At 40.7% G+C, this 23,797-nt stretch overlaps 1 protein-coding gene across 2 annotated transcripts in view; it reads right to left on the bottom strand.

The window, feature by feature from the left end:
• The window catches only part of spire2 (spire-type actin nucleation factor 2), an 82,768-nt gene that overhangs the window by 44,095 nt on the left and 14,876 nt on the right, over positions 1-23,797 (bottom strand). For both annotated transcript variants that reach the window (XM_020510078.2, XM_048605662.1), the window contains exon 3: positions 12,720-13,073. In XM_020510078.2, coding sequence (XP_020365667.1) covers positions 12,720-13,073 — 354 coding nt within the window. The remainder of the gene's footprint in view (positions 1-12,719; positions 13,074-23,797) is intronic.

Here is a 23,797-nt window from a genome sequence, read left to right as displayed (position 1 = left end):
GGGGGAGTTGAAATGGTTCGCGACTGGGAGGTGCAGTTGTTTATTGCAAACCGAGCGTAGGTGTTCTGCAAAGCGGTCCCTGAGCCTCCGCTTGGTTTCCCCGATGTACAGGAAGCCACACCGGGTACAGCGGATGCAGTATACCACATTGGCAGATGTGCAGGTGAACATCTGCTTGATGTGGAAAGTCTTCTTGGGGCCTGGGATGGGGGTGAGGGAGGAGGTATGGGGGCAGGTGTAGCACTTCCTGCGGTTGCAGGGAAAAGTGCCGGGTGTGGTGGAGCTGGAGGGGAGTGTGGAGCGGACAAGGGAGTCACGGAGAGAGTTGTCCCTCCGGAAAGCAGATAAAGGTGGGGAGGGAAAGATGTCTTTGGTGGTGGGGTCGGATTGCAGATGGCGGAAGTGTCGGAGGATGATGCGTTGGATCCGGAGGTTGGTGGGGTGGTACGTGAGGACGAGGGGGATTCTTTTTTGGTTCTTATTGCGTGGACAGGGTGTGAGGGATGAGGTGCGGGAGATGTGGGAGACATGGTTGAGGGCGTTCTCGACCACCGAGGGGGGGATGTTACGGTCCTTGAATAATGACTTCTTTTAAGATCCTAGGATGAAATCCATTGAGACCTGGGTGCTTGTCAGCCCCAGTTCAAATGAATTATTCAATATCGCTTCTCTGGTAAATTTTCTGCTTCCCTCCCTCACTTCCATCGCCCGATTTACAGCTGTTTCTGAGTTGCTACTTGTGTCCTGTATGGTAAAGACCAATGCAAAATACCTGTTCAATTTATCTGCCATCTTGTTGTCTTTCATTATTGACTCTGCAGTTAAATTTTCTATAGCATCAATACATAAACTGTTAACTTGTCTTTTTAAAATATTTACAGTAACCCTACTTTTTTTCTTCTCTGGCTCACTTTCTTTTGTATTCTAAAACTTACCTCCTTATTAAGCTGCCAGCCATCCCTTGCTTTTTAAAAAAAACTTCCTGCCCAAGCTTCTAACCTGCCATTTGTCCCTGCATAAGTATATGCTTTTCTTTAAGTCAGATACAATAAGTAAAGCTTCCGATTAACCACAGATGGCAGGTCTGTCTCTAGGAATTTGTCCACAAATGCAACACAAATGGTCTATCCTTCAACAAAATTTTCCAATTCACATGAGCCAGCACTGCTTTCATGCCCTTATTATTGTCGTTTTTCAAGTTTAAAAAGATCATATCAGACTCATTCCTTCATTTTCAAACTGATGTAAGATTCAGATACACGTCATTCTGTTACCTAGGGACACCTTTACTACGAGGTCATTAATTATTCAAAAGCAGCTCTAGTATAAGCTGCTCTGTGGTTGGCTCCAAAACATACTTTTCTAAGAAACTATCCTGAAACATTCAATGAATTCCTCATCTTTACTAGCTTTGCACATCTTTCTTTTCCAGTCCAAATGTGGATTAAAATCTCCCATGATTGTTCAGAGATAGTACAAACTGCCGATGCTGGAGTTGGAGATAACACAGTGTGGGGCTGGAGGAACACAGCAGGCCAGGCAGCATCAGAGGGGCAGGAAAGTTGACGTTTTGGGTCGGGACCCTTCTGAAGAATGATTTCTGAAGAATCAACTTTCCTGCTCCTCTGATGCTGCCTGCCTGCTGTTGGTTCTTCAGAAATCAATCATTCTTCAGAAGGGTCCCGACCCGAAACGTCAACTTTCCTGCTCCTCTGATGATGCCTGGCCTGCTGTGCTCTTTCAGCTCCACACTGTGTTATCTCCCATAATTATTGCTGTCCTCGCATTTTGGCATAATTCCTTTCCTTGATACCAATTTAAAATGTCAACATTAGGCGAATAGTAGCAAGATTTCGCAATGCACTTGATTTTAACTGACGTAAGTTTTCTTCTTATTATATAACCATGCAGCGCTTTGAAAGTTCACAGTGATGATAAGAAATGAATGCCCAAAGACCAGCCCACTTGATGTCATACTGAGAGGGTCAGAGAAGGTGTGTGATGTAAACTGAGGGATTGAGATATACATGTTTAATATCATTTATTGTTAGTTTGTGTTTGGTTTTTCAGTCAGTAACCTGGGGTTTTTCGTTGTGTCTGAAGTTAATAATTAATTTGTAAGTTCACAACAATGGTGATTACTTTTAGAACAGTTTTTGAGGCAAGGCTTTCGAGTGAATGGGTTTTTACGATGACAAATTGATTTTTTTTTCTTATCATGGGATTGTTTTGCAACCCGGGAATGCAAATAATGGGCCTTCAAGATTTGTTGGAGATTTCTGGAACTTGCTTTTAAGCTGAAGGAAAACACCAAAAACTTAGAGAAGGCCTCTTTTGGTTTGACTTTTACTTTTAGTTTTGAGCAGTCAGTTAAGTTCCTTAGAAATACGATGGCCGTATAGACCGGTGCTTCTGAGAACGGAAGGTTATAAAGTGCAGTGATTGTAAATAGGTCAGCCAGGTGGACGTCATAGAATATGAGTTCCCTGATTGGGGCTGTTAACCTGGTCCAATCAGGGAGCCCTGGGTGACAGATATAAGCAGGAGTGTTAGAGGTTCTCTCATTTTGAGAGGTGCTCTGAGCAAGCCAGACCCAGTGTCAAGTATGATGCACTTGTAATTAAAGGACTTGGTGATGGGATACTAGTCTCTGTGGAGTTATTTCATAAAGTGAATTAGGTTACCTTAGAGCGAGGAGTTGCTGTTAGTCCCAGAACAGAAGGGTTGGGATAAAACTCTGGAGAAGATTCTCAAAGCTGAGTATATTTAAGCTTAGATGTGTAATAAATCCAAAAGAAGCAACCTGCAGTTCCAGGTTATAAAATTACATCACAAGTAACTTAACCCTACTAAGGTATTAGATAAAGGGTTTCTGTGTGAATATTGTACAAGTGGTGCTTTTGGGTACTGTACCAGGGGTGTGTTTTAAGTACAAATCAAAATACGATCTATCAGGTTTCTGTCTGGAATCTGAATTAAGAGTAACAGAGTAATAGAGATATACTGCACGGAAACAGAACCCTTCGGTCAAAATTAATCTAGTCCCATTTACCAGCATTTGGCCCATATCCCTCTAAACCCATCCTATTCATATACGGAGACATTTCTTCACCCAAAGAGCGGTGAACCTGTGGAATTCATTACCACAGGAAGTAGTTGATGCCAAAACATTGAATGTATTCACAAAGCGACTAGATATAGCACTCAGGGCATATGGAATCAAAGGTTATGGGGAGAAAGCAGGATTAGGCTATTGAGTTGGACGATCAGCCATGATCAAGAAGAATGGCGGAGCAGGCTCAAAGGGCCGAATGGCCTCCTCCTGCTCCTACCTTCTATGTTTCTATGTTTCATCCAAATGCCTTTTAAATGTTGTAATTGTACTAGACTTCACCATCTCCTCTGGCACCTCATTCCACACACACACCACCCTCTATGTGAAAATGTTGCCCCTTAGGTCCCTTTGAAATCTTTCCTCTCTCGCCTTAAACCTATGCCCTCTAGTTTTGGATTGCCCTATTCTGGGGAAAAGACCTTGAGTATTTACTCTTTCCATGCCCCTCATGATTTTACAAACTTTGAAGCAAAATTAAAAGGGGGTAAAAAGATGGGATTAAGAGAGACAAACTAGAAAGTAAAAGTGAAGAAAAACTCCAAATTTTCCAACAATTAAATGCTGAAAATATATAAAAGCTGTTGAAGTTGACTTTCAATACCAGAAAAGATGTTTGGTAGTAACATTATCATTAAAATGACACTTATACTCGAATGGACTAGTACTAATTTCTTCAGGTGAATTTAGTCCATATTGAAGTGAATACAGTTAATTCATGCCATTTGAACAATGATTCATATGGTCACATAACATTATTAGGCAGCTTTTGGAAAAGCAGGGCAACTTGTACAGCGAATTCCAAATTTTTGAATTTCACTGTCCATTTGCAGTCACTGCAAGTTGTCTGATTTCCGCTTAAGTGAGTGCTAGTCATAGAGTCACACAACATGGAAACAGACCCTTCAGGCCAACTTGTCCATGACGACCAAGTTTCCTATAATTAAACTCGACCAATTTTCTCCATTTGGCCCATATCCCTCTAAACCTTTCCTATTCATGCACCTGTCCAAATGTTGTAACTGTACCTGCATCTACCACTTTCTCTGGCAGTTCATTCCACATACAAACCACCTTTTGTGTGAAAAAGTTGCCCCTGGGTCCCTTTTAAATCTTTCTCCTCTCACCTTCGAAATATGCCCTCTAGTTTTGAACTCCCCAACCCTACGGAAAAGGTTTCCTTGCCTGTTTAACCTGAAGCCACGAGACTTCATGAGTTCTGGATCAATGTTGAGGATTCCCAGGGCAACTCCCTTCTAACTATATACCACTGTGCCACCACCTCTGCTGGGTCTGTCCTACCGCTGGGTCAGGACATATCTAGGGATGGTGATGGTGGTATCTGAAACATTGCCTGTGAGGCAATTTTGGCACTAGCCCCAGACACTAGTAAGGAGGAATTCGCAGGGCTAATAGGCTGTTTCTGCCTATCATTTACTTTGTCAATGCCAAATGGTCTGTCAGGTTTCATTCTTTTTTCCATTACTGATATTACTGTTCACTCTTAAGCAAAATCCAGATAATTAGTTCCATTACAAACAAAAACAGAAATTGCTGCAAAAACCCAACAGGTCCCTGGACCCAAAAGATTAACTCCGCTTTCTCTCCACAAATGCTGCCAGACCTGCTGAGGTTTTCCAGCAATTTCTGTTTTTCTCTCTGATTTCCAGCATCCACAGCTCTTCGAGAAAACCAAAGAACTTCAGAACTGTTCTGAAGGAAGGTCACTGGACATAAAATGTTGACTCTGCAGTGGAGTTTTACCAGCAATTTCTGTTTTTGATCCAGTTCTTTGATTTTTTTTAAAAGTTGGCTCTATTACTTTGGACCTTCCACTAAAATTTCCTGCACATATTCCCGCTGAACTGAGGTGCAATATTGCATGTTACTACATGCTCCTCGAAACTCAAATCAGAAGCAGCAGCAACAATCCATTGGCAGGCAGCTTTCCCAGTTTTCTTCAAAACAAGCCTGAAAAATCTGCTTCCTTATCCAGTCCCCAGTTGTCGGAGGTCTCAGAATGTGAATGTCAGTGCATGCTCGATGACAACACTGCCTCTCCATATTAGGGGAGGTGGGGGCACGCAGACACAGAGCGAGAGAATTAGGAGATGGTTTGGGACACATGATGGTAATGTACATCATCCTTAAAGCTGTCGGAATGGTTTACCATACCTTACAGTAATGAGGATGGTTTTGGAAGTGAAAGGAGGTGTGATGGAGTTTAGGAAAAGAATTGTAGATGATATTTATGATGGTTAAAAGTTCTGCTGCAAGAATTGGAATGGAAGGAGGAATGTGACGTGCAGCTGGACACCAGGGACAGAGCAACACAGGAGGAAAACCTAAGCAGTGTTACAGTGACACAGTGTGTGGAAAGGTAATTTGTAAACAAAGATGTGCAGGGTAGGTGAATTGGCCATACTAAATAACCCATACTGCCCAGGGATGTTAAGGTTAGGTGGGTTAGACATGGGAAATTAGGGAAATGGGTCCGGGTGGGATGCTGTTCAGAGGGGTGGTGTGGACTTGTTGGGCCGAATGGCTTGTTTCCACGCTGTAGGATTCTATGATTCTATGAAGAATGAGAAATTCAAAATCTTTGTCTGGCGTGATAAGAGAACCAAAAGAAACTGGTGAGGGCAAGAATAATAAATAACTTTATTTTGTAAAGAAAGACATGCACTCATATAGCAGCCATTATAACCAGAAGACTTCTCAAAGCTTTACAAGCAATTACATATTTTTGGATTGTATTCACTGTTGTTACGTATAGTAAATGCAGCAGCACATCAAGTTCTCACAAACAACGTGGTGATGACCAGATAACCTTTTCTTTGTGCTGTTAACTGACAGATAAATATCATCAGGACACTAAAGATGACTCCTTTGAAATATTGCCATGGGATCGTTTACATTAACCAGAGGGAGACAGGACCTTGGTTTAACATCTTGCCTGAAAGAGGTACCATCATTATTACTGCAGTCCGCCAGTACCATAAAGGTGCAGTCTGTGAGCCTCAAATTTTGTGCTTCTGCCCTGGGATGGGATTCAAACTCAGAACCTTATGATTCAGAAACAAGGATGCTGCCACTAAGCCATAGCAATCACAAACACACAGGACACAATCCAGATTATGTCAGTTTGGGTGCTTTTGCATTTGGGCAATGATGTTGGGGAAATTTGTAAAGTATTTCTGAAATGTTATTAATGCAATTTCACTGACACAGATATGTTTGACTGATTACCCATAGTCACAATGTTCTGGTTTCAGCTGGTTCAGGTAGCATTAAAACAAAGGCAAGTCACATTGTTAGTTACAAAAACAGAAAATGCTGGGAGGACTCAGCAGATCCAGCAGCATCTGTGAAGAGAAAGCAAAATTAAAATTTTGAGTCTAAGTGAACCTTCTTCAGAACCCTTCCTCATATTGTTAGCTTCCAGCGATGATGACCAGCTCTGGGAAAGGAGCACCCTTATACAATGTCCAAACAGTAAGAGCCCAAGGGGCTGGGTGAACAGCAGGGTGATTAAAATCAGTAAGCATTCTATGTTGCTAATACAGGACTGTTATTTTTAGCTCCCTCCTAGAGTTTTTGGCAAATGAAGTCATTGATCATGCATTCTGTTTATGTGTAACTTAGGTTAATTTGTTCAGTTAGACCTTTATCTGTATCTCCCAATAAAAATCACCAACCAGCAAGAGGGAGAAATGAACTTGAGCTCATATTCATTACACGCTTCCCCATAGCAGTGTGGGTTTACCTACAGCAAACAGTCTGCAGCAGTTTAAAGACAGATTTCACCATCACTTTACCAAGGGCAACTAGAGAAGGGGAATAACTGCTGACTCAGCCAGTGACGCCAACATCACATGAATAAATAACAAAATTCATCAAACATTGATAATTATTATTGGGCTATATAGAGCATAGTACAAAAAATGATTCCTTTTTGTAGACTCCATGTTTCACGACCTATTGGAGCATAATCTTTCATGCTGATTCATATTTTTTATTAATGTTTATTCTGCTATCTTTGCATTGCTATAATTTTCTCTGGTTTGTTTATGGGCTTCCAATCAACATTGAAAATTAAATAGGGTCATCTAGACTTGAAACGCTAGCTTGCTCTCTGTCCATAGACGCTGCCTGACCCACTGTGATCTCCAGCATTTGTTGTTTTCAGTTGAAAAATAATTTTTTAAAGGAAAATAAAGTCAATTGATTGGCATGGTATGAACTTTATCAAAAGTCAATACATTTTGTGCACCATTTTTATTTTGTATTTAGTCACCAAGTATTTTCCTGATGGCTTCCAGAGGTAAGCAGCATAGATGGAGCTCATAGTCAGATAGGTATTAAGATAAAGCCAGTTTAAAAACAAATACAGCAAATGATATTTAATAATTATATTATTGATCTGCAAAATCTTCTGCATTTCACATAGTCATTGAGTCATACAGCACAGAAACAGACCTTTTGGTCCAACTCATCCATGCCAACCAGGTATCCTAAACTGAACTACCCATTTATCTGCATTTGGCCCACATCCCTCTAAACCTTTCCTATTCATGTGTCTGTTCAAATGTCTTTTAAATATCGTAATTGTATCTACCTCTAGCAGCTCATTCCATATGTGCATCACCCTCCGTGTGAAGAAGTCCCCTTAGGTCCCTTTTAAATCTTTCTTCCCTCACCTTAAACCTACGCCCTCTAGTTTTAGGCTCCCCCACCTTTGGAAAAAGACCTCGGCTATTCACTTTATCTATGACCCTCATGATTTTATAAACCTCTATAAGATCAGCCTTCAGCCTCCCATGCTCCAAAGAAAAAAGTCCCAGCATATTCAGCCTCTCCCTAAAGTTGAAACCCTCCAGTCCTGGCAACATCCTTCTAAATTTTTTCCATGTCCATTCTAGTTTAACAACATTCTTCATATAGCAGGGCGAACAGAAATGTACACAGTATTCTATACATTATCAGGTGTTCCACAGCCTTTCTCCCACACCTAACAAATCAACAGCTTTTTGAGGTGTGACCTGTGTACATCAACAGAGATTATGACAGAGTGATTGTGTGAATGGGACTGGTGAGCTGAAGGCTGAAGTTGAGACCCTGAAAAGAAAGCTCAGACGGCCCAACTAAAAATGTGGCATTGTGTGCGAAATGACCCAAGTGTGGGAAATGTTGTGCAGGCGTAAAGGAACTTAAAAAAAAACAGGAGCAAGGATAAGCCAACAGCCCTTTGCACCTGCTCCACCATTCAATGAGATTACACTGATCTTCTACTTCAAATACCACTACCCCTGTATCCCTTGTCATTTTTAATATGTAGAATGTTATCGATCTGTTTTAACATACTCAATGACGAAGCTGTCACAGTCCTCTGGTGCAGGGAATTACATCCTTCTGCACCCACACATATAGAGTGAAGCTTTCGGTTGGTGGTGGGGGTGGGATTATTATGACAACTAAGTGGCTACTATCCAAAAAAAATTCAATGGAAGTGGTTTTGTCTCATTAAAAAAAAAACAGTAAACCAGGGAGGTATAAATAATGAGTTCCATTTATAGGTACAGAAATGAAAAGAATGCAGGTCGCCACCATGGGTTTTATGGGTGTGTTAGATAAAAGTGGTGCAACTGAAATATGAGATAATCATCAGGAACAGCAACCTAACCAAACAGTCAAGATTTAAATTAAAATTAGAAAGATGTCATAAGTGCACAGTGCTGAATCACCTCATGAACATTTGCTCAGGTATTTGCACAGGGCAGTGCCAAACTTTGTTCCTGTTGTTCTGGTTTGATTGGTTTCTTTTATCTATTGAGCCATAAACACATTGACATTTTCTTGCATACACACCAAACATTTCACTTCCGTGAAAGATTTCAAACGTGTTTAATATGTGTGATCATAGCAGGACAGGCAAGCAGCTGCAGCAAGGGACTAGGGACTCAACGTATAACCGTAAGGAGTGCAGGACGTGGGTTCAAACCGTACCTTGAGCTGATGATTTTAATGCTGCCATCAGCGGGTGGTACTGAGCGGATGTTATATATTTTTATTGGTGTGGGTGGAAATACAGGTAGAGGATTCTGTGGGCCAGATTTTCCAGGCTACCACCAGGTGAGTAAAACCAGATTAAACGTATCATTTCTACTGACAAAGGTATAGTTGATCACCTTTATTGAACTGGTCTTGAACTAAAAATCCAAGCAATCCAGAACCATTCCTGCTAATCCATATGACCCAGGCAGCTCCCATATAAATCTTGATCACTTTGACAAAAGGCAAAGTAAAACCTTGTAAGCTGACCAGATCAATCACCATACATGCAAATTCCATGATCAAACCAAATAGTGAGAACAACAGTACACAGGCAAAAAACATTACATCATGGGAAATGAACACAAAAGTTACAGTGACCTCCCTTTTGACACATACAAGTCAGACCTCGATCACTCTACGGATCCTCAAGTACACACACTCAGCATCCCATTTCCTACAGACTGAGGGGGTGGCCCTGGGCACCTGCATGGGCCCAAGCTATGCCTGCGTCTTCATAGGATACATGGAACAGGCCCTCTTCCGCTGCTACATTGGCACTAACCCCCACCTCTTCCTCCATTACATCGATGACTGCATCCGCGCTGCCTCGTGCTCTCATGAGGAGCTTGAACAGTTCATCAACTTTACTAACACCTTTCACCCCAACCTCAAATTCACCTGGAACATCTCCAATACCTCTCTCCCCCTCCTGGACCTCTGTCTCCATCTCTGGTGACCGCCTCGAAACTGACATCTATTTCAAGCCCACCAACTCCCACAGCAACTAGACCACATCTCCTCTCACTCACCTTCCTGAAAGAATGCAATCCCCTACTCCCGATTCCTCTGCCTCCTCCACATCTGCTCCCAAGATGGGGCGTTCCACTCCCGGACATCCCAGATGTCCTCTCATTTCAAGGACCGCAACTTTGGTGGTTGAAAATGCCCTCAACTGCATCTCTTGCGTGTCCTGCACTTCTGCCCTCACACCCCCTCCCCCAACAAAAGCAAAGACAGGATTCCCCTTGTCCTCACATATCACCACACCAACCTCCGCATCCAACATATCATTCTCCACCACTTCTGCCTCCTACAATCCGATCCCACAACCAAAGAAATATTTCCCTCCCCACCCCTATCTGCCTATCGTAGGGACTACTCTTTCCATGACTCCCTCATCAACTCCACACTCCCCACTAACCTCACCACCCCTGGTACCTTTCCCTGCAACCGCAGGAAGTGCTACACCCCTCCCCTCACCTCCATTCAAGGCCCAAAGCAACCTTTCCATATTAGAAAGGGGTTCACCTGCACATCTGTCAACTTGGTCTACTGCATCTGCTGCTGCCGATGTGGCCACCTCTATGTCGGTGAGAGCAAGCGGAGGCTCAGAGACCGTTTTGTAGAGTATCTGCACTCTGCTCACGACAAACAATAACACCTTCTGATCGCCAACAATTTTAACTCCCTCTCCCACTCCCTGGGTGACATGTCCATCCTGGGCCTCCTCCAGTGTCACAACGACGCCACCCACAAACTGGAGGAGCAGCACCTCATATTCCGCCTCGGGAGCCTACAGCCTAATGGCGTAAATGTGGATTTTACCAGTTTCAAAATGTCCCCACCTCTGGCCTCATCCCATGTCCAACACACCCTCTCATCCCCGCCTCCCTGACCTGACACAACCTGCCCATCTTCTCCCCCACCTATCCGCCCCTCCCACTTCACTGACCAATCCCCACCACTCCATCCCTGCACTCACCTATCACCATCCCACCTATCTTCCCCAGTCCCACCCATCCTCTCTCTATTTATTTCAGAGCTCCCTACACCCTCCCCCATTTCTGAAGAAGGGTCCCGAACCAAAATGTCAACTTTCCTGCTCCTCTGATGCTGCCTGGCCTGCTGCGTTCCTCCAGCTCTACACTGTGTTACCTCGATCTTTCATTCACCAGTTTTACCCGTTTTTCTTTGAAGCATTGTCAAATGATCATGATTTTCCAATCATGCCTTTTTCTCTGAATACTCCAGTGTGTGAACATTTTTTTTATATACCATGTGACTTGACACAATATATGTGCTCTCGATTCAAGTGAAGCTATTTTCTTAAATTATGATATTTTAAAAATAAAGCAGTTTCACAGCTGGAACCCTTTTTCAAAAAGATCATAATTGACAGCTTTTGTTCTGGTTCACATATTTATGAATATTGTTGTTTAAATAGGGAGTCTTTTCAAGTCCTTGAGATGTTTTTTGGGGTTTTGCTTGCTAAACCAAACAATAGAAGGGGGCTGCTGATTACCATTCCCTGCTGAATTATCAACCTCATCTACCTTAATTCATTCCCGACTAGCCTCAGTAATTCCTACAAGATGACCTCCAAACCATGTGATATGAAGCAGGGGAAAGAGATTTAAAACAGACATCTAAAACAAAGCTCAATTTTTTTTTGTTATTCATTTGAATTTTAAAATGAACCTCTGATAGTCAGGTTCCTTCTTTAAGTTAGTCCAGGTCTGCATGTCTACAGATCTCTGAAGGTGACAAGACAGAAGATGGTCAAGACAACATCTGGGATGCTTTCTTCCATTGGATGAGGTACTAAATACAAAAGCAGGAATGTAACGCTGGAACTATATGAGACACTGGTTAGGCCACGACTGGAGTTTTGTGTACAGTTCTGGTCACCACAATACAGGAAAGATGTAACTGCTTTAGACAGAGTACAGAAGACATTTACAAGAATGTTAGCAGGCTTGAAAACTGCATCTGTGGAGAAAGGTTGAATAGGCTATAGTTGTTTTCCTTAGAACAGAGGAGACTGTAAATTAATTGTGCAGTGCAACATGATGAGGAGCTTGAATAGAATCAACAGGAAGCTCGGTTTCCCTCAGCAGAGAAGTCAATTATGGGGACACAGATTTGAGGTAACTTGGTAGAAGGACATGGGCATTTGGAATTCACTGCGCAGTTGATGGTCAGGGCTGGGCCCCTTGATTCATTTAGAAGGAACATGGGTCTGCACCTGACATGCTGTAGGCTGCAGGGCCGCAGACCAGGTGCTGAGAAGTGGGGACTGAATGACCTTTCTCTGTGCCATACCTTTTCAATGATTTTATATGAATATCACAATCAGGAATCCTGATAACAACGTTACGAGAGTTCTGCAGACTGCAGAAAAGGTTTGCAGTATAAAAGTACTACTGATGAGGTAATATTTAATACAAATCATGTAACTGTGAGGCATTTGTCTTTTCTTCACAATTTAACAAAGGAGGAAATCGTCCCAGGTGATTGTGTCATAACGATGAAGCACAGTCCCAGCCAGTAACAGGTGAACAGGTTGGATGAAATGCATTATTTGAACACCAGGAAACTCATTTGGCAGATTGAGTCAATATCAGCAAGAGCTCTCATCTGTAGAACCTGACAGCAAATATTTTACCATACTGACAGTTTTGTTCCCATGTGAAATGGCTTGGCCTTCAAACTTAACAATTTACAAACTATAACATCTAGTATTCTCCAGCATTTAACAGAATTTTTGTCTTACCTCTTTAGCATCTTTGATTTTCACCAGGAAAGTCCGTAACTCCAACGTTTCCACAAACAATGCCCTGCAGACTGCTTGAAAATGTGAATCTGCTTCATTACGATTCAATAAATGTGCCGCACACGCCTTCATTACTTGTTCAAAAGTCTTCACTGAACGTAGTGGTATATCACCCTCTTCCTCATCATCTTGCCCGCTGTACCCCTCGTCAGCTGTACCATTACTACCTTCAGAGTCATTGTTTGCCATCTGGTCAATAAGCTGCTCCAACTGCTGACTCAACTCCCGCTCCTCATTCTCATCCAAGCCCCAATCTAATGCTCGGTAAATAGCAAATCCCAGGGATTGCACTATCTGGAAGAAGAAATTCATCAAGTAAAAAGACATGGAATTCAATATTTCATTAACAGAACACTCACCACCATCGCCCTACCAAAAATATAACAAACAGATACAATGGCAGCATAAGAACGGCTAGTTTTAAAGATTGTGAATCTGTTGCTTGATTATGCTTGTGTGAAGCACCTGGGGTTGTGCAATAATTATAAGTTATTGTGTCAACGTAATCTGCTTTTCAAATTTCTCATAATCAACTGCAGCAATGTAGTTTATTTTACTGTTTGCTGTAAGTGCATTTATTCTATTTTCTTCATTTAGCATGCACTCATTTATTGTTCTGAAGTCATGACTACAGTTATGCCATTTCTCCAAATTTGTGTTATATGCACAGTGATCTTCAGAGTTACGGCCATTTCAGGGTTATAGATCCTCTTTTCAATTCTCGAGTTACTGGGTCACTTGATATTTTATCACTTTAAAAGGTTAGCATGTAATATGTGCATGAAATCACCTGTTGTAAATATACTGAACAAGAGAATTTACTTTCAAATAATATTGCGTCATTCTAGTTTAATAAACAATTTCAAAGAGATCACCACGTTGAAACTCTACTTCGCTTTCAAATACAAAAGTGAACAAAATGAGGGAACCCCACAGGAACCTCTTTTCAATGGACCGGAAGCAATCTTCAAATATTTCTGGAAACTAATCTCCAAACCTCACACCAAGAAAGGATAGCCACATTATGTATTAGCATAAAAATGGGATGATCTTTGATACAAAGGCTAAAACGTGTGAGCCTTTTCCACAAATGGATATACGTTCTCCATGCCTTGCTGCTCTTTCAGTCTGCTGGTTCTCTCTCTGTACTGCTGACTCAATAGGGATGTGATCTGCCAAGGCCTGTCACTAGATGAATTCTTCACACAGCAACAACTCACATCTGCTTATTCTCCATCTCACAGGCCAGCACAGCTAAGGGTAGGAACTTACCATGTGGGGATCCTACATAGCAGGATATTAATTCTACCTATTTGGCAGAAACCAAACAGGAGAACAAGCAACAATGAAGAAGTGACTGCTCAAAGCTTGACCCACTCCTATTTGTTCTAATTTTATCTGCAGGGCTGTGCAAGCAGATCAAATGGCAACCTAAAGCCTACAGGAGAGTGATGAATTGATGCAAATCAAGGTTTAATCAACAGAATCTCAATGCCATTTAACCCAAGCTTGCTTCAGTGTGGAAAATGCTCTGGATTCTGGCCAGGCTACAACAGGTTGACAGTGGTGTGAGGAATGAAGAAGATCAGCAGATGTTAAAATCAGTAAATGTTATATTTCCTTTGACAGATCAGAAGGAGCAGGATGTCCCTGCAGATTCCCTTGTTTCCTTGATTCCTGCCATACCCTCTGAAACTTTTATTGTCACCACCTTTCTGGCAGAAAGCAAATAGCCAAGGACAGTCTGATTTTCTCCTGTCAGTAGCCATTCTGGACCTCCTGCTAACTCCCTGGTTTTTAAGAATGGCAAGGAAGTGGATCAAACACATTTAAATGAGACCCAGGTGTTAAAACATTCCTGGTGGGAAATGCAAACCAGCGACTGTTGTATCAGTTTCATATCCACCAAGAAAATTACCTAGGGTTAACTTTAATCCCGTGATATGCTGAAGCCTTCCACCAAACATGTACATTTTGCATTTTTGGTTTTCTACTTTTTATTAGGTTTTCTTTTCTTTTGTTCTAGCTTCATACAGTTAATTATTTTGTTAACTGTTGAATTGTTAATAAGTTTAAGCTTATTTGGCTTCTTTGTCCCAACAGAGAGAGCATTCAAACAAATGCTCATCTCTTACAACATAGCACAATCCCTCCCCACTTAGAAACAACAATTTATACAATAAATTATAACATCGTACATACATGTAAATTCCCAGTGTACAAACTGACTAAACCAACATTAACAACACCCAAATATTTTAACAGGTCAGGTTGCATAATTGCTTAAACTGTAATTAAAAACATGTATGACTGATACTATCAGAATAACTTACATGTAAAAACAAGATTTTCTTTAACACTTGTGTGATTTATAAAAGGAAATAAAAAAAATTCAATGTTTTCTTCTTCCTTTCTATATACTTTCCATTAACATATCTGGCTTCTTTTTCTTCTTCAAGACATCAAGAAATTCGCATCTCTTGCTTTATCATACTTGCTTAATAACACATCGGAGATGAAAGTGTTAAGTTTGAAAAAGACAATGGAACTACACTTAGAAAATACAAATGAGCCATATTTTAGTAGCTTGCTTTGAGTAACATAGCACAGCGAAAGCAACAAGGATAACAACAATCAGGATATTGAAAACTCTTCTCATCTCTCTCAACCTCAAGCTCCTCCTTCCCCCACCCACCTTTCAGTAGTAAGCTCAATACCTGTATTTGCATGTGTTTGTTGTCGCATTTATTATTTTTTCAGGAAATAAAATCACACTCTCTCACTTAAGAAAAGGAATGAGTTCTCCTTCATTTATGATCTAGTTAACTAATTTTTAATGAAGCATGATAGCTATCTATTTATAAGGGAAAATCTAAAAAAAATGTTGTGAATGACCAAGGGGGTGCTAGAAAAAAGGAGAGCTATGTCCACTCAATCTGGTCAGAGCAAAGTAATTTCACATAATTAGTTCCTAACTTTTTATGACTAATGTAATAACTATCGCACTTCTTTAAAAAGTAGAATGTTATGTATAAGTCTGACTGTTTCAATCTAATGCAAGAAAGTTAAAAATGATTAACAATTGACTTTTATAAATAAATTGAACACCCCGAGAGTATGATACTCTTTTGTCCAAAAACACCATTTATAGTATTGATTAAATGATAAATTGTTGTGTTTGCTCTTCTGAGCTAAAGCAGCACAGTACAATCAGTCTTTAGCCTGGCAATGCCTCCACTCAAGTTCTGCGTGACAATTCTGCGGCACATGTTTCTCTCTTAACTTCTCCAACCACCTGTCTTCCACCAGTTTTTCAGCAGTCTTTTGTATTTTCTATTTTAAACTCTGCAGTATTTCTTGCCGTTTATCATTGGTCTCCAGTACAGCATCCACTAATTCAGTGTGGTGTTAAACTGCATTAGTTTATTAATTTGTTACAGAATTTCATAGAATTATTACAGCAGGAGGCGGCCATTTGGTCCATCATGCCTACATCAGCTCTGTTATTGAGTGCACAGCACTATTGTTCTTTTCCTTTTCAAGTTCTTGCATGTGATGTTAAAGTTCTGGTCTCAACTTCAGCATCTCCCTCTTAAGACTCATTCTACGCTAAATAACAGCTTACAGTTTACCTTTCTATTCAGTCTGCCCCATTAATTCCTGCTTAGCCTTCAGTATTTCCAGGTCAGTGACAATAGTTTTTCATTCCAACTTTTCATCGTGTTATGAAATTGTGTTGACATTAACATAGAACACAGTTTAGACAGGAGAGAGCACTCCTTGACCTTGCTGGCTCAGTCCGAAATCCAAGTGTGCCTAGAGGTCAACAGGCATCACTAATGACATATTCATTAGCATAATGGGACTTAACCATTAAACTATTCTCCTACATCATGTTGTGGAGTTTTGAAATTTTTCTTTAGCTGCCCAAGCTTTCCAAATTAGTTGTCTCATTTTCTGTCAAGAGTTTTTGCCTTTCAATATCTGCCTTGAGAATTGCAATATCTGCTATAAGCCATTCATTTAACTTTCACCTTTTTCTCTCATCAAGCTGAAATTTATCCAATCTGTAGTCTCTCTGATCATGGTGATCAGTTTCTTACTTCTAATTGCTTGGAGGGGTGGTCACTTTTCAATGGATATACTACCAACAGTGACACCTTCTTAACCTTAAGGTTTACTGAAATCAGCTGCAACTCTTGGCAACAGGAGGAAAGGACCATCTTTTCCTGTGCTTTGGAACATACAGTTTACATGCTTTCAGTTATTCCTAGCTATCAAATCTCAGATTCCTCATTTGCCATGATGTTATTTGGTTTCACAATATCTATTTTTGGGTGACTTGTTCCTTTCAAATTTTCTCAGGTGTAGTCTGAGCATCCTGTGATATTGTTATCTTCTTTTAGATACTTCAGAGTGAGCAGAACCCCAAATAAATACAGCTTTTAAACTTCCAACTGTTACCTTAAATTTATATTTTTGGGTTGCATTTTTCAATCTTGTTCAGAAATTGTCAACAGGCTGACTTGGTTCCTGCCTCAGACTTTTGAAATTCATATTGATGATGTGACTTTGATTAGAGTGTATGCTTTCAAAAGTTGTCAGGCGTTTTATGTCCAACCTCACTCATTTCACAGTTCAAAATAAAGGTGTCTCTCTTTCCCATCGATAAAAAGATGTAGCTAATTTGCTTGTGTATTTAAGATAGCTACCAAATATCAATCTGCATTTCTGTTTAAACTTCTCAAATGCCTATGGACATCATCAGCTTCTCCATTCATTTTAGGCTGTAGCCATGCATTCTTTGTGGCCATTTCATTTTTGCACCATTCCCTCTTTCTGGCGCTAATTTGGGTTGATTTTTCTTAATGTAATTCAACTTAAGACAAGATGTTTGAGTCTTACTCAGATACCTGTGGCCATCATGTTATATTTTCTAGCTCACAGATGTTCGAAATGGTCATTTTTTTAGACTCAAACAGCAGCTGTTGCTTCACCAGTTACAGTTCTCGCTGTTCTCCATGCTACTGGTGAATTGCTACATTGTTGCTCAGTACCTGAGCGAAGTGCAGCAGGAAATGTATATCCCGGATTGGGAGGAGTGGGTGAAAAAGAGCTTGTTTCCCTCAAAGTATCTTGAAAATATTTGTTCAGATTTTCTCCCAGACAATACAGTCAAGATCTGATGTTTACCAGGGAGAGAGTTGCAGTAGAAAACATGCAACGTATTGCTTTATGACAGTGCAGAGGACACAAACCCCACCTCAAAGTGACACATGTATGTATGCATAACATGTTCCATCAGACTGCCTGCCTTTACCTGCACTATACTTAAAAGATTCAGAACGTTAGTCAAATGGACAGTTTTCAGTGAATGAGTTGGGAGTTATGGCATTAGCCTTGAGATTTGCAGTTAGAATATAGATGGTAAAATTCCTCAGGGCTTGCCTTGCTTTGCTGCTGTAATTAATTTCACCGGAAACACAATTTGTGTGTTTGAGCGGGTTTCATCCAAATCTTCTCCAATGTTACAGTGGTGGAGTTGAAAGAGCCCCAAGGAAATTCTGCTCCATCCTTACCTGAAACAGCAGCTAACCCAGCTTGTTTGACATGAAGTTGAGGCTTACAGCTTCAGTGGACTGCAATGGATTAGAATTGTACATTTCCTAACTCCAAATCTTCCTTAATTGTCTGTACTAAATTTGGAATATTCAGCCAGATCTATTTGATTCTGCCTTTAAAGAGGAAATGTAATAATTTGGGTGGCAGCAGTTCAAATGTGCACCAACTAACAAAGCTGCAGGAATGATGTGATGAGATTACACTGGGACTGTGGTACCTGAGGCAATTTTTAAACTCTGCACATGCCATTCTTCAGAAAACAATGTCAGAGACCTTAATTCAACAGAACATTGAATACAAGCTGATTGATCCAGGCAATTCCACTCATTAAGGACTGCGTAACTCCCATGACAGGGCCTGAATATTTAACTGTTTGCTCAGTACTAGGTGAATCTGCAGTGCAATTGTAGATGAAAGGTACTGACATGACACAAGATGAAACAAGACTAAATTAGAACACATAACTTTACAAAAACTACATCAATAACTCTTAATGGTTATTATTTTACAAACAATGAAAAAAACTAACACAAATTTGTTTCAAGTAAAATTAGTAGCAGATTTAGACCAGACTACTGGATCAGATTGCCATAATTAACAGAAATCCCTGAAAGGCAGGTGATAACCCAGCCTGTTGAACAGGACTTTCTCTGGTCGGTCAACAAATCTCATGGCTAGTACTATTTCAGTCCACTTTATCCAGGAAAGTCTACCTATTCAGTGAATGTTGAATAGGGCTCCCTTTTCCTTAGTTTTTTACCCCCTTTATTTCAATTTTCTATTGCTTGACTGAATTCATTTAATGTTGAAAACTAACTCTCCAAATGATAACAGGACCCAGCAAATGAAGTAAGTACAAATGAATGGAACATGTGATTTCAAAGAATTTTCTATAAATGCCACAATTTCCGAATGACAATTGCAGGCTCCTTCCATTTGTGTTTAGTCTCAGTGTAGATTTTCTGTTCTAGATTTTCCTGCAAAATTTACAGGAGTTGTACTGCATATTCATGAAAAGGAGATTAGCATATTGTTCATTTCTTCCTCAGTTCCCCACCACAGAATTGTGACGCAGTAAGATTGCACTTTTCACCTCCCTCAGTTATACTTCCTCCTGTTCTTCCCATTTTGGGATTTTGTACTTCAAAATTCTCCAAAACAACTAATAAATGTCTGTAATAAATAATACATACCTCCTCACACTACTTTGAGCCATTGATCACTGCCTTTAATATACCACTTGAACAGTTTAATGCAAGCCACTTGAGATTAAATTTCACATGTATTTATACTATTTTCAACCTTACAATACATGTTTTATTTATTTCATTCACATTTCAACATTTCTAGCTAGGAAATACTGAAATGCTGCAAAATTTCATTGATATCAAGAGGAATGTTTGAATACTATGTACCTTGTTTACATACTGTAGCAATGCTGTATTGACAACAATGGAATAACATGCTGTAGCTTTTAGTAGGGCCCAAGTCATCGATTCAGCTCTCTGTGGCTCCCTTACAAATTGTAAAGTGCTATCTATATCTAAAGGCACCATTAGTTAGAGTTGCGTAAAGCAGGATGGGTTGATTGCCACTTACTGAAAGGAAACCTTCAGTGGAAGTGCTGATGGGAGTGATATTTGATATGCTTTCTATTTATCAATAGTGCATAGCTTCAGTTCCTTTAGAACACTGTACAGCTCAATAGCAAGTGTGTTAAAATCTCCAGTTCTTGATGAATGGTCTTTTTAAAAGAACTCTAATTGCTGAAATGCTCAGCAAAAACAGAATGACACAGAAAGGGACAGACGTTTTTTCTGAAGGTTTATGAATAAAAAATTTGTTGTTCTTTTTGCACAAAACCTTGTCAGGCGTGTTACATTGGGTGGTTTTCACAGTCTTGATCATCTAATTCAATGAAAGGGATAATTCTGAACTCTAATTCTTGCAAAAAATGATAGTCAAGCGGGCTCTGATTTTTAAGTATTATTGAATTTCCTCTCTCCCCACCCCACCACCAAGATGGTAACTGAGCACTGTAGGTCTTCACCTCCTGCAGTACAACTTCAATCTCATTAAAAGCCACATGTTAAAGGTACTTCAGCAGCCCATGCACCCACTCCTTGGAGCTTCAAGCCTCTTATACTGTTCTTAATATCAGAACAAAACAGATCTTCCCCTACCTCTATTTTTGTAATTAATTCAATCAGGGCAAGAGTACTCTGCTGCCCTGGGCCAGCATTTATTGCCCATCCCTAACTGTCCTGAAAAAGGGTGGTAGTAAGCTTCCTTCTTGAACTGCTGCAGTCCATTTGCTGTAAGGACACCAACTACGCAAGGGAGTTCCAGAATTTGAGTCAGCGATAGGGACGGAACAGCAGTACATTTCCAAGTCAGGTTGGTGACTGGCTTGAAGGTGAACTTGCCGGTGGAGGTAACTGCTGTCCTTGCCCATCCAGACAGTAGTGGTAGGTAGTAGGTTTGGAAGGTGCTGAGAGCCTTGGAACATTATCTAGTATTTAGTTGGAACATTATCTAGTTGGCTGCCATTGAGCAGTGAACTCCTCATGTGTCACACATGTAAATGGAGGGATGGTGTCACTGCACCTTAACAATGATTGATTTACAGTGTACCTACAGTCTGTTGATTTTATTGCAAATGGAGGTTTAAACGCAGGTTGGTACCTGCAATGTTATGCATTCATCCTGTTTTGACAGCTGCTGTCCAACATAGTGCAGCACCAATTACCACAAAACAAAAGCAGAAATAATGGCAATAGCCACAACTGCAGTCACCCTCTGCAAAAGGAAGGTAGCTGAGCATTTCAGTTTAACCAAAGAAACAATGAACTAATAACAGTATGATTCATACCATTATTGAGGCACTTAGCACCAGAGCATTGCTTCAGGGTTTGTACTTGGAGGTAATCTCACACTGATCAGTACGGCGAGTATGAGTTTTTAAAACATCACATCTAGTGAAAGAGACATTTATCCTTTCCAGTTCAACAGACTATTTACAAAGGGTCAAGTGGGAGGTTGCCAGTCTGAGGTAAATAGATGAGAGAGAGGCAAATCTAAATGACAAAGGTCAAAAAGTAACTTTATTTTTAAAATGAAGGGAGAAATTTGTTGATAAACTGTAGTACTCAGGGAATATTTTAAAAAATCAAAACTGAATTCTCACAAAGAAGACTGCAATTATTTTCCCCCTAGGGCTCAAATAGAAAATTATGCTTTTAAAATGCTGGCAGATGTCTTGTACGAAAAAGATAGCAGCTAGTCACTTCAGCAAATGTCCTGATCCAAACAAAACTGTTTAGAAAGGAACAGACAGAGGGGGAGGGTTTGAGAAAAGAACAAAGGATAAATGAAATGGTCCAAGGATTCTAGAAACACAAACTAATCGAGAGTTGGGCATAGCATTTAAGCACAATTCTACCTGAACTATAATCAAGTTAATTTGATGTAACCCACTCAGCACTTGGGTCTCTGAATATATTTTACTGATCTAACACCTCTGATCATATCTACAGACCTCACACATGACAGCCTATACTTGTTACAAACATCTCTGTTAGCTGGTATTGATGTCATACCACTAATCCCTCTTGGAGAACCTGACGTAGAAAAACATCTTTGACTACAAATTCATCAGGCAGTGACCTGGAAAAGGAGATGGTGATGATGGTGGTGATGGGGTGGGGTCACTGTTGGATGGTTCACTGAGCAGGCTGGCAAAATCATTCAGCAGAAAGCCTCATTGTCAAATGTTAAAACAAGCACCAGGATGTAGCTTGGCTGGTAGTGAGACCCCTTCTGCATACCTGGAGTCTTGCCCCTTTTGTACATTACCCTCAAGGAGTTTGGGGAATAGATTATAGAACTGTAGAAAAGTTACAATACAAAAAGGGGCCATTCAGTCCATTGTATCTGTGCTGGCTGAATAAACCAGCCACCCACCGTAATCCCCGTTTCTAACAACTGGTCTGTGGCCTTGCAAGTTGCAGCATTTCAGGTGCAGATCCAGGTTCCTTTTACTGAGCTGAGAGTTTCTGCCTTTGCCACCAAACATGGCAGCAGATTATAGACAGCCCCCAACTTCTGGGTGAAAAAAAAAGTCCCTTCTAATCTTTTTACCAATCACTGTGGCCCTGGTAATTGGCCTCTCCGCTATCAGAAGCATGTCTTCCCCATCCACTACATACAAGCCCCTCATTATTCGATACACTTCAATTCGGTCACCCTTCAATCTCCTTTAAGTAAAACAACCATATTTTTTCCAATCTTTCCTCATAACTGCAATTTTCAAGGCCTAGCAACATTCTTGTAAATCTCCTCTATACTCTCTCTGTCTTAACTAAAGTATGGTGACGAGAACTATACACAAAATTCCAGCTGTGGCTTACATGCTTTTCTTTAATTCATTACATTTCTCAATGAAGGAAAACCCACCCCCAGCCTCATCCCATGACCAACCCTCCCTCTCATCTCCGCCTCCTTGACCTGATACAACCTGTCCGTCTTCTCTCCCATCTATCCGACCCACCCATCCCACTGACCAATTCCCAAAACTCCCTCAGAGATAGTAAGAGCTGCAGATGCTGTGGAGCTGGAGGAGCACAGCAGGCAGGGAGCATCAGAGGTGCAGGAAAGTTGATGTTTCAGGTTGGGACCCTTCTTCAGAAATCATTTCTCCCACTCCCAAATGACTGCTTTACCATCTTAGCTATCTTTCTGCCACTAAAGGGAGTTATGGATCTGCACACCAAGATCTTTCACTTCCTACATCATTGTCCAACTCCTTTAGGAATGTGTCTTTGTAAAGCATATCTGGAAACAGATGCAGTGGTTTTTGTCAAAGCTTGTTGTCAAACAAGCACCTGTGACTGAATCTGTCTCTACAGGATGCTCCCAGGGATGTACACCAAGATGAACATCAATTATGGCTGGAAGATCATCAACTCAGTAAAAAATATGCTTTGGTCTGCATGAAACCCATTGGCCTTCCAGTGACAACAGCTGTCCACAACAGCGTGTTGCAGACTGGCAGATTCCATTGGCCAGGGTCACATGTTGAGGGTTGCACTAAAGCCTGGGCAGACACCACAAGAGTGCACTAAGGATTAAACCATAGTACACAAAGGGACTGAATTGGCATGGAATAAATAATGTGGACATTGAATGTAAAACATACTAATTAACAAACTGCACTGGAAGAAATTGAGTTGTTTTGCATGTAATATCAAAATGTTTCTGTCATGCAATGCACTTCTGTAAATTTTGTGAATAACCTTCTGGGGGGAAATAATCCCAGTCAGTTGAGCAGCTTAATATATCAGGGGTAAGCAATCTCATCCACATCATGCATTCACACCCAAGGATGTTGACTGAAG

The sequence above is a fragment of the Rhincodon typus genome, chromosome 15, assembly GCF_021869965.1.
Source record: "Rhincodon typus isolate 14 chromosome 15, sRhiTyp1.1, whole genome shotgun sequence".
Classification (NCBI taxonomy): Eukaryota; Metazoa; Chordata; class Chondrichthyes; order Orectolobiformes; family Rhincodontidae; genus Rhincodon; species Rhincodon typus.
Note: the sequence above shows the minus strand (reverse complement) of the source record. Positions and strands in the feature narration are given on the sequence as shown.